Source organism: Equus asinus, chromosome 24 (assembly GCF_041296235.1).
Source record: "Equus asinus isolate D_3611 breed Donkey chromosome 24, EquAss-T2T_v2, whole genome shotgun sequence".
NCBI classification, from domain to species: domain Eukaryota; kingdom Metazoa; phylum Chordata; class Mammalia; order Perissodactyla; family Equidae; genus Equus; species Equus asinus.
This window is the reverse complement of record NC_091813.1, coordinates 41,564,241-41,577,660: the sequence shown is the minus strand read 5'-3', so window position 1 is coordinate 41,577,660 and position 13,420 is coordinate 41,564,241. Positions and strand designations below refer to the sequence as shown.

Here is a 13,420-nt window from a genome sequence, read left to right as displayed (position 1 = left end):
GCAGCCTCACACAAACACAAATTGGAAGGATTAGAGAAATGATGTCTGCAGGGCTCTCTGCTCACAGGACCCCCAATGGAAGAGGAGGGGCCAGCCAAGACCCTCAGCATGCTGGGGTCTCAAGGTGGGAACCCCAAGTAGCTAGAATGTTCTGCTAAGTCTCTTCTGGGAAATAGCCAACAGATCTGCACACTATTGTGCTCTGTGCTCATTTTCTCTGTCCTCGTTCCCATTACAATGGTCGTTCCCACTCCTTTTAAGAGACGCTATTCCACTTGGCCTCATCAATCACTGGACCACTGGCCCAGCTTCCTGGCTGGCCTCCCTCTTTCCACTTTTGCTCTCCTATCATCTATCCTTCATCCAAAGCAAGAGTAGTCTTTTTTAAAAGTAAACCAGATTGCATGTAGCTATCTCCTTACCCAGTCTTAGCTTGTTTGCACTTAGAATGAAGATTTAAACTTGCTGGCTGCCCCGCAGGTGCTACATGACCTAGCTCCTGCCTGGGTCTCTGCCTATGGCTGGTGCTTCCTCTCTCACTCATTCCCAGCTTCCTTGACCTTTTTACTCTCCTTCACGCCACTAACTCCTATCCCAGGGCCCTGACCTGCCGTCCTCTGCCTGGAACTCTCTTCCCTGCTCTTGTATGGCTGCTCCCTCTCACCTGTTGAACCTCAATTCAAAACCTCAGAAGGGCCTCCCTGGCCGCCCTGCTGGAAGTAGGTGTCCTCCCTCCCAGAGCTTCCCAGGATCTGTGGCGAATGACCAGTTGTTAAATTCCCAAACCACTGTCGATTGGTATTTTTGTAAAATGTCACAAAGATGTCACAGCAACATCCAGTTGCTTATAGCGCTCCCTCTCAGTCTCTGTAATTGTCTCATCATGGGCTGGCAGTAGACAATTCAGGACCAGCGTGGGTTCTGGATGCTCCTTTGAGTAGCAGCATTGCTCGTGATGACCCTGGGTGTATCCTTAGGACCAACCGCTCTCCACAACCCTCTGGCTTGTCGTTTGTCTCCTCTGGCGGAATGTTAGCAGCTCAATGGCAGGGATCTTGTCTTGGACTTGTTGCCCTCCATCTACAATGCCAAGATCAGTCGTGATGCACGCTAGTTTCCTATTAAATCCTTGTTGGTGCTTCAGCACCCTGACACACTTGCCTGGCCCAGCACAAGCAGAAGCAGATCATAGGAGGCTCAGGCTGCCCGCCATCTCCCCCGGGTGGGTCTGCTTTGTCTCCACATCCAGTATCAGGCACGGAGTCAGCCTCAGTCACTGTTAGAATGACTGGAGTAGAGTAATTCCAACTTGAGTGCTATTGCCAGCTCACTGCATGACCTTGACCAGATGACTTCAATACCGTGTGCCTCCATTTCCATGTCCATAGCGTAGCGTGGCATTTCCTTCCCGCCTAAAATCAGGTAATGCTCTTGTACACACTTTGTGATCTCTAAAATGTTGCCCCTGAATGGCCTGGCAGCTGTGCATTGATTTGTAACTAAAAAGCAGAAGCCAATTTCCTCGTTGACACTCATTTTAATGAAATAGAGTGGTATCAGCAACCTTTTCTGTAAAGGGCCGTATATTAAATACTTTAGATGTTGTGAGCCACATAGATCTCTGTTGGTGTTTTTTTTCCCTACTCTTTAAAAATGTAACGACTATTCTTAGCTTGAGTGCCACAGGAAAGCAGGCCAGGATGAAGTGTGCCAATTCCTAGAAATAGGCAATTGGAATTGTAGTTCTGTGGGACTTGGTAAATTTTATTTTCTCTTTGAATAAAATAAGAAATGTGAGCCATAACAATTTTGTATTTCTTGAATTGATCTTCTTGCAAAAGATGTTGTTCATCAGTGTTTATACTTTACACTTTCTCTCTTGTTTTCAAGTGCATTATAAACATTGAGTTTTAGAACAGCTTTCTCTCAGCATAGAATCATGGTTCTCCAGAGCGAGGTTAGTGGTTTTTGTAGGAGATCCCATTTAAAGACCGTTTTGAGCTGGGATGGGCCCTTAAACCTGGATGATCTGTCCAAAAGTAGACTCAAAAAATAACACATTTTTGTCTGCCAATCAATGTATATTGTTGTTAATTTCCTGAAGTTTTCTCCTGAGGTTTTACCTATTTATAGACGTCTGATTAAACATTCCCTTGCAGGGGGCTGGCCTGGTGGTGTAATGGTTAAGTTTGTGTGCTCCACTTTGGTGGCCCAGGGTTTGCAGGGTCGAATCCCCATCACGGACCTAGCACTGCTCGTCAAGCCACGCTCTGGCAGCGTCCCACATATAATAGAAGACTGGCACAGATGTTAGCTCAGTGACAATCTTCCTCAAGCAAAAAGAGGAAGATTGGCAACAGATGTTAGCTCAGGGCCAATCTTCCTCGAGAAAAAAAAAAAGATTCAATTGAATTTAGAGCTGATATAGTTATTCTTGTTTCATTTCTTACTAGTAGCCAGATGTGAATTATAATGAGGCCAAGTTTTTGTAGTGTTATAAACTTTCTGACTGCTTGGTTACAAATAAGGTATACTTGGATGCAACTGATCTGTTGTAAAAACTGCTGCTGCCCTTGCTGCCAGGGTCTCTAGACTTCCTGTAGGCTGTCTCTTGCCCTTCTTATAAACCATTGTTGTTGATATTCTTATTCAGTGCCACCCATTTTCCTTTTTTTAAAAAAATATTCTTTAGTTTCAAATTTAAGCAAAGTTCTTTGAATTTAACAAGGTAGTAAGTCAAAAACAAAATTGAACCTGGGTATCTCTAACTTTCTTTTTTTTTTTCCCCCCTTCTTCTTCTCCCCAAGCACCACGCCCCTCCCCCCCAGTACATAGTTGTATGGTCTAGTTGTGAGTGCCTCTGGTTGTGGCATGTGGGACGCTGCCTCAGCATGGCCTGATGAGTGGTGCCATGTCTGCACCCAGGATCCGAACTGGCGAAACCCTGGGCTGCTGAAGTGGAGCGCACAAACTTAACCACTCAGCCATGGGGCCGGCCCCTAACTTTATTTCTTTAACTCTGACATCTTTTGGGGTCACCAGCTGCTGACTGAGAAGCCTTTCCTAGCTGTATGATGTTGAGCAATGTTTTAACCACTCTGAGACTCAGTTTCTCTATCCATAAAGTTGGGCTAATAAAAGAACTTTCTCCATAGGATTATTAAGTTCTAAATGAGTTAATACTTGCCTGGTATGTAGTTAGTGCTATGTGAGTCTTAGATGGTCTTATTTATTGAAGGAAAGTATGCTTTTGCTGGTATATATTTTTTAATCTTTCTCCCTCAGTTTTATTGAGATATAATTGACATACAGCACTGTGTAAGTTTAAGGTGTGCAGCATAATGATTTGACTTACATATATTGTGAAATGATTACGCCATTAAGTTTAGTTAACATCTGTCATCTCATATAGATACAAAAAAAGAAAAAGCAAAAACATTTTTTGTCCTTGTGATGAGAACTCTTAGGATTTATTCTCTTAACAGCTTTCCTCTATCTGTGTTAACTATACTCGTCATTCTTATTTATCTAGCACTTACTTATCTTGTAACTAGAAGTTTGTACCTTTTGACCACCTTCCTCCAAGTCCCCCTTCTCCTACTCCTGGCCTCTGTTAACCACAAATCTGATTTCTTTTTCCGTGAGTTTGTTTTTGTTTTTCTTTTAGAGTCCATATGTGAGTGAGTTCATACAGCATTTGTCTTTCTCCGTCTGGCTTATTTCACTTAACATCATGCTCTCAAGGTCCATCCATGTTGTTGCAAATGGCGAATTTCCTCCTTTCTTACGGCTGAATAATATTGCCTTGTATATATACCACATTGTCTTTATCCATTCATCCATCAATGGACACCGGTTGTTTCCACGTCTTGGGTGTCATAGATCACTCTGCTGTGAACGTGGGGGAGCAGATATTTCTTTGACAGAGTGTTTTTGTTTCCTTTGGACATATTCCCAGCAGTGGTATTGCTGGATCTCACTGATACATATTAATGGATAACATGCCACGTGGAAAATATCAGATCTGACTTGCTTTGTCTGTTTACATTTTCTCTGCAGGCTTTCGTGGAGGCCCAGAACAAGATTACTGTGCCCTTTCTCGAGCAGTGTCCTATCAGAGGTTTATACAAAGAGAGAATGACTGAACTGTATGACTATCCCAAGTACAGTTGCCACTTCAGAAAGGGAAAACGGTATGTGAGGATGCTCTAATTCAGTTTTTTTTTTTACTTTTCTAGTCAAAGGCTTTCTTAAATTTTAAAACACAAATTCTAAATAACTTATCAGTTTATGAAATTAATTCATCATAAAATCAATCCATTTCTGTGCTTGAATATGAGAATAGCATTTTTTTGTTTATTGTCCAAAATCTTAAAATAAGGGTTAAGAAATTTAGTAGAGGTATGTCCTAGGAAGAAATCTAGATTGTAGGAAATTATTGTCTTACGGCTAGTAATTGGTGAGAGAGGATGATTCATACAAAGCAATGGAGATTTGTTTGCCTCTAAAATTAATTATCTTTGGCTTATACTTGAAAAGATTTTATATATACATTTCTTCCTTCCAAGAATGGAAATGGTCCAAGAGGTGGCATCTATTAATTCACGTCTCTTGTCCTTCTCCCTTTCACACCCACATAAACATATTCTCTTGTATTTTTTTTAAAGTCTCTTTGGAACCACCATCACAAATGTACTTTAGAATTTCTTAGACTCCCCTTCACAGGGATCAGCAAAGTACCATCTGCATGCCAAACCCTGCCCGCCACCTGTTTTTGTAAATGAAGTTTAAATGGCACAAGACACGCCCGTTTGTATATGTACAGTCATGCACCACATTTCAGTCAACAATGGACCGCATATACAGTGGTGGTCCCATAAGATTAGTGCCACATAGCCTAGGTGTGTAGTAGGCCATACCGTCTACATTTGTATAAGTACACTGTAATGTTCACACAGTGATGAAATTGCCTAATGACGCATCTCTCAGAACATATCCCCATCATTAAGCGACGTAGGACTTGCTTTTGTACTGCAACTGCAGAGTTGAGTAATAGCAACAGAGACTGTAGGGCCCTCAAAGCCTACAATATCTGCCATCTTGCCCATTACAGAAACGGTCTGCTGACCCCTCCCCTAGCAGCTTGCGTAGGGAAAGGAATCAGCATTTCACTTTAGAAAATCTGCTTTCTTCTCCATTGGAAAGAAAAATTACTGCTTTATTTGGACATCGGTTTTAATTTTAGCAAATAAGGCAGTGTTCATTTGTCTCTGTTTAGCCAACGTGCAGAATTACAGTAAGTTATTTGAATATCTAAAGCAATTCAGGTAACAAACTCTAGGTACAGGGAGATGATTGGGACCTTCCCCTCTAGTCCCCACGGCCCCGGATGGCCTGTTTGCAGCTGTAGCTTTGTGTGTTGTTTTTCTTTTTGCTCATATGTGTTTGGTTTTACTCCACAAATAAAAAAACTCCACAGCTAAATAAAGACCATCTCTGTCCCCCAGGTATTTCTATTTTTACAATACAGGTTTACAGAACCAACGAGTGTTATATGTGCAGGATTCCTTAGAGAGTGAAGCCAGGGTGTTCCTTGACCCCAACATACTCTCCGATGATGGCACGGTGGCGCTCCGAGGTGAGTGCTGCACAGCCAGGCCCATGGGAGTCCCGGGGCCCTCATTTATGGCTCTGACATTGCTACAGTCACCTCATCTCTGAAATACCAGGCAAAATGTGGACCATATTGTAGAACAGATGCACGTTCAATATCAGGAAAGCTACTTTTTTGCATAGTATCTTTAGAACACGTGAGTAGTCATGTGTTCTTCTGATGGCGTGAAGTAGAACTGGAGAATAATTCACACTAGACCCAGTTTAACTTCTAGGGCTTCTGGAATCTTGAAGTATCATCATCTTCTGTAACATCTCTGAGACCTATCTATGGTTGGGAAAATGTTAATCATCTTCTATAAGTAATTTAAGCTGTGCAAAGAATGTTCCAACTATACATATAAAACAGGAAGGAATATTTATGAGATCTGTTTCCTTGGGGGCGGGGGGATGTGATAGAGTTTTAAAATTTGGTTGATTGTTAGTATGTTAGCATTAAAAGTATAAAATAGAATCTTGTAGAAATTAGACAACTTGGTACCCTGTCCCCTGAAGATGCAAGTTTGAAAACTGGATAAGTTTTGCCTGCAGTTGCTGTGTGTATCCTAAATAACTCTGCTCCCAAGATAACCTCCTTCTCAGGCCTTAAAGAAGATTATCCCAGGTTTGTGCCATAAGCACTAGTTCTAGGGTAAGAAAGTAGGCTATTCTCTGAGTCTATGATTTAATAATTGTACACTCTGAGAATCATCTCTTGTTAGCATCCTAGCTGTTTTTAGTGAAGTTGGCTCAGCATTTCCCCTGTGACATCTCTGTTTCATAGAAAAAGCACAGTTGTAGGTTCAGCCCAGCAGAACTGAGCAGCTGGACCACTTAAGTCCTGAAATGGATTAGGTGAGAATTAAAGAGCCTGTTCCAAGATCTGTGCAAAGACCCTTATATAAAGGCATTCAGTCGTTTAGTGATTCCCCTCCACAAATAGTCTGTGTATGTAAATGATGATCCTTTATCTAATTAGCATTAAAAGTAATCAGCATTGAAAATAAGGTGCCAGCTAGCTTGTAAGAGTATTCTTCCATGAATTTAAGCTTGGAGTTGTAAATGAATTTTATACACTGGTTCTGTGCAGTAATATGCCCTGTATAAGAATTCATTTAGTTGTAACAAAAGTCTATCTTGCAACTCATCCAGAATGACTTCATGACAATAGAGTCTCACTATTGCTGTGGTAATTCACTCCAGTAACTTTTTAATGGAATGCTCACAATGTACAGGCCCTGGTGGATGGAAAAGTAAATTGGACATGAGGCCTGGTCTCAGTCTTTGAGTTTTCTGAGAATGGTTCTATAAGGAAGATAGAGTATGGGTAAACCTTCAGATTCTTTTATAGTATGTGATTTTTTAAAACATGTATTTTAAATCGAAATGTTCTATTTCAATTTTTCCTGAAAATTTTCTAATTATATATAAACAATCCAAACACTATAGTGTTATGTAGAGTAAGGCATGAATATTTTCTCCCCATCACCTTCTAGACTTTTTTCTGCATTTATATACCCATGAGCCTGGATACTCTATAGGAATTATAAGTGATTAGTAAGTAGGCTTTGTGAAATCTTAAACATATTTCCCATTAATAGAAATTCCTTGTAAAATAGTAGAAAACCTTTGAAAATAGTTGGGTTTCTTAGAATAATTTTCAACCCCCAGTAAAGTTTAGCAAACATCATAAGAGGAGATCTCTTGTGTCAGTGTCTGGTGTTAAATGCTATATATACTTTATGATTATAAAAACCAATATAAACATGTAAATATTTGTCAGGAAACATTCCACACTGATTGCAGTGTTCTGTCTGTCATGACCCTAAGGAATAGGACATAACAGAACAGTCTGTGGACTGTTGCTTGTCTTTTTTTTTCCACGGTCACTTTTGGAATGTACACTGTGAGCATTCGTTGCCCACCCTCTGCCTTTATTTAGCTGGGTTCATAGTGATCAGATGGTGTGGACATTAATCCTTCAGGGCCAGCAAGTCTCATAAAATGAGGTTGTAAAGAGTGATTTCAAATAGTTTGGCATCTATTCCAAAAATTACCTAATGGCTCCAGTGTAATTCTGTTACGTGGAATGCATCATAATTCAGTCATTACTCTATATTCCTTACTCCTTTTTCCCTTCATTCCCTTCAGAGTATAGAGAAAAAATGCTGAAAGTCCCAGATGAGCTCTGCTTTTAAGTGAACTGCCTATTGAATTAAAGAAATTTAAAAATGGAAGCATCTTAGTGATAATTCAGTACAGTCATGCATCGCTTAACAATAGGAGTACATTCTAAGAAATGAGTCAACGGCAGTTCCATCATTGTGCGAACATCATAGAGTGCACTTACACAAACCTAGATGGTACAACCTATTACACACCTAGGCTCGATGGTACTAATCTTATGGAACCACCATCGTATATGTGGTCTGTCGTTTCCTGACAACGTTGTTATGTGGCGCGTGACTGTACTTCACTTTACAGATGAAGAAAGTTAGACCTGGAGAGATTTGGAAACTTGTCCAAGGTCATAAGGTGACTTCCTTGTAAGACCTGAGCTCAGCCCTCAGAGTTCCTCACTACATTTCCTGCTCCTTCTATTGCCGAATTCTGCCTCATGTATGACAGAGAGCTTGGTCAGACAGCAAAGAGGGCCATGGGCAAGGCTAGGAGTTGTCTCCCCATGTTCACTGTTTGATGATCTCGCCTCTGTCCCATAGGCTATGCATTCAGTGAAGATGGTGAATATTTTGCCTATGGTCTAAGTGCCAGTGGCTCAGACTGGGTGACGATCAAGTTCATGAAAGTTGATGGCGCCAAAGAACTTCCAGATGTGCTTGAAAGAGTCAAGTTCAGCTGTATGGCCTGGACCCACGACGGGAAGGGAATGTTCTACAACTCCTACCCCCAACAGGATGGGAAAAGTGATGGTGAGTTAAGACTTCAGATGAAAGCACCTTTTTATGAACTAGAAGTGTGACTTCACATGACTTTAAAAAGGAAGCTAAACTCCAATAGAGGTTGTTTGGTCTAGAGGCAAGATTCCTCAGAGGACGTTGTGTTAGTTAGCTTTGTTGTATAACAGATCACCCCAAAATTTAGTGGCTTAGAATAATGACTATTTATTTTTGCTTATGAGTCTATAGGCTGGCCAGGCAGTGCTTCTGGGTTTACACAGCTGAGTTCTATCATGTATCTGTGGTCAGCTGCGGGTCAGTTGGCTGGTCTTGGCTTGACTCTCATGTGTCTGGGGCCTCAGCTCTGCTCCATGTGGTCTCTCATCCTCTAGCACACTAGCCTGGACTGGGGCTTGTTTGCATGGCAGCTTAGTAGGATTCCAAGGGGAAGAGTCAAGAGGCACAACCTCCTTGATACCTATGCTTGCTACTGTCGTAACATTACTTTGTTATGTTCTCTTGGCTAAAGTAAGTCATGGGGGCAGCCCCTCTTCAAGGGGTGGGGAAACAGATACAGCAAACTGTGAAGAATTGTGGCCATTATTGCAATTACTCCTTCACAAATGTGTTACATCTCCCAAGGGGATCATGGAGACGATGGATTTTTTTTAGTAAAACCAAATTATTTAATGATGTTGACTGATTTTAAAATTTTCCTATCGCAGTAGTCATCTCTCTTCTCCTGATCAGGAGTTACAGATCACCTGTTGGTTGCATTCATCTTGACAGTTTTCTCCTTGTTAATTTCCGGGGCACACCTTTGTTCTTCTCCCCTTCAATTGCACAAAGATCCTATTGTGTTCAAGTGGTTCCTCTTTCTTTCCACTGTCACTCCTCATCTTCCTGGACAAGAAGGGCCCTGCACCTTGTACCTTGCTGGCACAAGCTGTCAACATCATCTTCTTCCTTATACCACCCCATATTTCTACATGGTGTATGGCATTCTCATGTTGTCTTGGTTGGTCTTGACGGATGGTTTTTACAATCCCTTTGTTAGAGATTTGGAGCTGGGTGCAGAGTTTCAGTTACTTGTTGCAGGGCCTGGGGCTGACAAGAAGCAGAGCTGCTCCATTGCTTTCTACTGCACATGCTGCCCCATTGTCATGACTTGCTGTATCTTTGTCATCTTTAAAGGTGCTTGCTTTCTTTTCTGATTCCTCCCCCTAGTTGAATTGGGAATAAGGCTACAACACTTTTTATCTCTTTTGGCTGTTATTAGCTTTTGCTGCCTTTTGATGAGACTACTGCAATACCTTCTTCTTAATTCACCAATGAACTACAGGAGGAGCTAAGAGTAGGCTCTTTATTCAAGGATGTTGGCTGAAGAAAGACCTCTGTGCTCTATACACTGAATTAGCTGCCTGTGTTAAGAGTGCCTTGAGTTAGGAAATGTTGGCTATTTCCAAGTTCTGGGAGAACAAAAAAAGTGTATAACTGGCTATTTCTTGTTAGAGAACAGTGTTAACTTGTGAAAAACATGAAAGTTACTATTTATCCTTAGCTTTCAGTGGCAAAAATGGTGATGATTAATAATTGTAGTTGATTTAAGAAAGCCAACATCGTCTCCCAGCTGTATTTTGCTGCCTTTTTATGCAGAGGACCTCAACAGCCTATGTGATAGAGGGACTTACGAATGACGCTAAGCTTCTTACCAGTGTTCCTGGAAAAGCCGTGGAAAATCACCAAGTATACCCTAAAGCCTTTTTTAATATTATGGTATTATCTTGCTTTTTTCCTTCATTGTCCTGAAAGCTTGGTATGTTTTTATAATGAAAAAAAAAATAGTTCAGTTTCATAACAACCTCCAAAATCAGCAAATATGTGTGAATTACCTCCAGGGTGATACCCGCCTGATACTTAACTTTTTTTTTAAATAGACTTTTTCTTTTAGAGCAGTATTAGGTTCACAGCAAAACTGAACAGAAGGTACAGATATTTCCCATACTTCCCCTGCCCCTTCCCTATTACAACATCCCCCATCCACCTGGTATAACTGATGAACCTTTGTGGACACATCATAATTACCCAAATCCATAGTTTACATTAGAGTTCATTCTTGGTGTTGTACATTCCATGGTTTTGGACAAATGTATAATGATATGCAGCCACCATTCCGGTATCAGAGAGAGTAGTTACACTGCCCTAATAATCCTCTATGTTCCACCTATTCATCCTCCCTCCCCACCCACCCCTGGCAAACACTCACCTTTATATTGTCTACATATTTTGGCCTTTTCTGGAATGTCACATAGTTGGAATCATTCAGTAGGTAGCCTTTTCAGATCGACTTCTTTGACTTAGTAATATATGTTTAAGTTTCCTCCATGTCTTTTCATGGCTTGGTAGCTCATTTCTTTTTAGCACTGAATAATATTCCCTTGTCTGGATGTAGCACAGTTTATCCATTCACCTACAGAAGGACATCTCGGTTGCTTCCTAGTTTTGGCAATTATGAATAAAGCTGCTGTAAATATTCACATGCAGGTTTTTGTGTGGACATAAGTTTTCAACTCCTTTGGGTAAATACCAAGGAGTATGATTGCTAGATTGTATGGTAACAATATGTTTAGTTTTGTAAGAAACCGCCAAACTGTCTTCCAGAGTGGCTGACCGTTTTGCATTTCCCCCAGCAATGAATGAGCGTTCCTATTGCTCCACATCTTTGCCAGCATTTGGTGTTGTCAGTGTTCTGGATTTTGGCCATTCTGTTAGGTGTGGTGGTATCTCCTTGTTTTAATTTGCATTTCCTTGATGACATATGATGTGAAGCATCTTGCCATATGTTATTTGTTATCTGTCTATCTTCTTTGATGAGGTGTCTGTTAAGGTCTTTGATCCATTTTTTAATTCGGTTGTTTGTTTTCTTATTGTTGAATTTTAAGAGATTTTTGTATGTTTTGGATAACAGTCTTTCATCAGATATATCTTTTGCAAATATTTTCTCCCAGTCTGTGACTTGTCTTTTCGTTCCCTTGACTGTATCTTTCACAGAACTGAAGGTTTTAATTTTAGTGAACTTGAACTTAGCAATTGTTTCTTTCATGGATTGGGCCTTTGGTGGTGTATCTAAAAAGTCATCGCCAAACCCAAGGTCGTCTAGATTTTCTCCTATGTTAACTTCTAGGAGTTTATAATTTTGCCTTTACTTTTAGGTGTATGATCCATTTGGATTTAATTTTCGTGAAGTGTGTAAGGTCTCTGTCTAGATTGTTTTGCATGTAGATATTCAGCTGTTCCAGCACCATTTGCTGGAAAGACTATCTTTTCTCCATTCTTTTACCTTTGCTCCTTTGTCAAAGATCAGTTGACTGTATTTATGTGGGTCTATTTCTGGGCTCTCTAGTCTGTTCCATTGTTCTCTTTGTTCATTCTTTTGCCAATACCACGCTGTCTTGATTAGTTATAGTAAGTCTCGAAGTCAGGTAGTGTCAGTCTTCCACCTTTGTTCTCTTCCTTCAATATTGTGTTGGCTGTTCTGGGGTTGTTTTGCCATTTCACATAGACTTTAGAATCAGTTTTTCAATATCCACAAAATAACTTGCTGGGATTTTGGTTGGGATCACATTGAATCTACAGATCAAGTTGAGAAGAACAGACATCTTGACAATATTAAGTCTTCCTATTCGTGAACATGGAATATCTCTCCATTTATTTACCTCTTTGATTTCTTTCCTGGAAGTTTTGTAGTTTTCCTCACGTAGATCTTGTACATGTTTTGTTAGATGTATAGCTAAGTGCCCCATTTTGGAGGGGTGCTAACATAAACGGTACTGCGTTTTTACTTTCAAGTTCCACTTGTTCATTGCTGGTATATAGGAAAGCAATTAACTTTTGTATATTGACCTTGCATTCTGCAACAAGATGCTTAACTTTTAAAATGTTTCTAGCATGGTACAATATGGGTGGAATAGATTTTCTTGAAATTGTCAAATGTGCTTCAATATACAGTTTTAACTCCTGCAGGCACAGAGACATCCACCAATCTCCACCAAAAGCTCTGCTACCATGTCTTGGGGACCGATCAGTCAGAAGATATTTTGTGTGCTGAGTTTCCTGATGAGCCCAAGTGGATGGGTGGAGCTGAGGTATTGTACCGCTGTGAAATTCTACTCTCAAAGACCGTATGTCATGGATTATATATATAAATATTCTCTTTATATGATGATCTTTATGGGTGATAGAAGTCCCTTGAGTGAATATTCTTTTGTTAAAAATATTGATATTCAAGTTGACTCTTAACAATGAAGGTGATAAACCTTTTAACTGTAATCTCAACATAAAAATCTTAACGCTAAAAGATATATGTGCTTATGGTAAAAAAAAGAAACTTTAAAGTACAGAATAACGTAAAGTAAGACATGAATATTTTGAAACTCAGAATCCTACTTCTCAGAGGTGAGGAGAATATCCTTCCAAAAATTTTCCTTCTATATGTAGGTGTGAATGTGGGGGGAGAGAGAGAATGTGTGTGTTTTCCTTTTTCACACAACTGTGCTCTTCATGCATATTTTTCATTTATTTTTACATTAAAATAAGTATCTTTTAGACATTTTCCTATCTTACAGATAGTTCATACATTCTTTGAGGTCTTGACAATAACTGTCCTCTATGGAAGTGATGTGTTTCTAAGTTACTGGCCCAGATTTTATTCTGTATCTTGAGAATCAACTGTGAAAAAACTTAGAGGTGCTTGGAGTAAGAATTGGATTCTTCTTGTTGGCTCACTTCTGAGTACTAAGAAATAGTTTTTTATTTTATTTTATTTATTTATTTATGTATTTATTTTTGAGGAAGATTAGCCCTGAGCTAAC

The 13,420-nt window shown here is 40.1% G+C and overlaps 1 protein-coding gene across 1 annotated transcript in view; it reads left to right on the top strand.

Annotated features, from left to right (window-relative positions):
• The window catches only part of PREP (prolyl endopeptidase), a 122,272-nt gene that overhangs the window by 19,997 nt on the left and 88,855 nt on the right, over positions 1-13,420 (top strand). The window contains exons 3-6 of the mRNA XM_044757163.2: positions 4,060-4,193; positions 5,508-5,638; positions 8,373-8,582; positions 12,573-12,694. Of these exons, the coding sequence (XP_044613098.1) occupies positions 4,060-4,193; positions 5,508-5,638; positions 8,373-8,582; positions 12,573-12,694 (597 nt within the window). The remainder of the gene's footprint in view (positions 1-4,059; positions 4,194-5,507; positions 5,639-8,372; positions 8,583-12,572; positions 12,695-13,420) is intronic.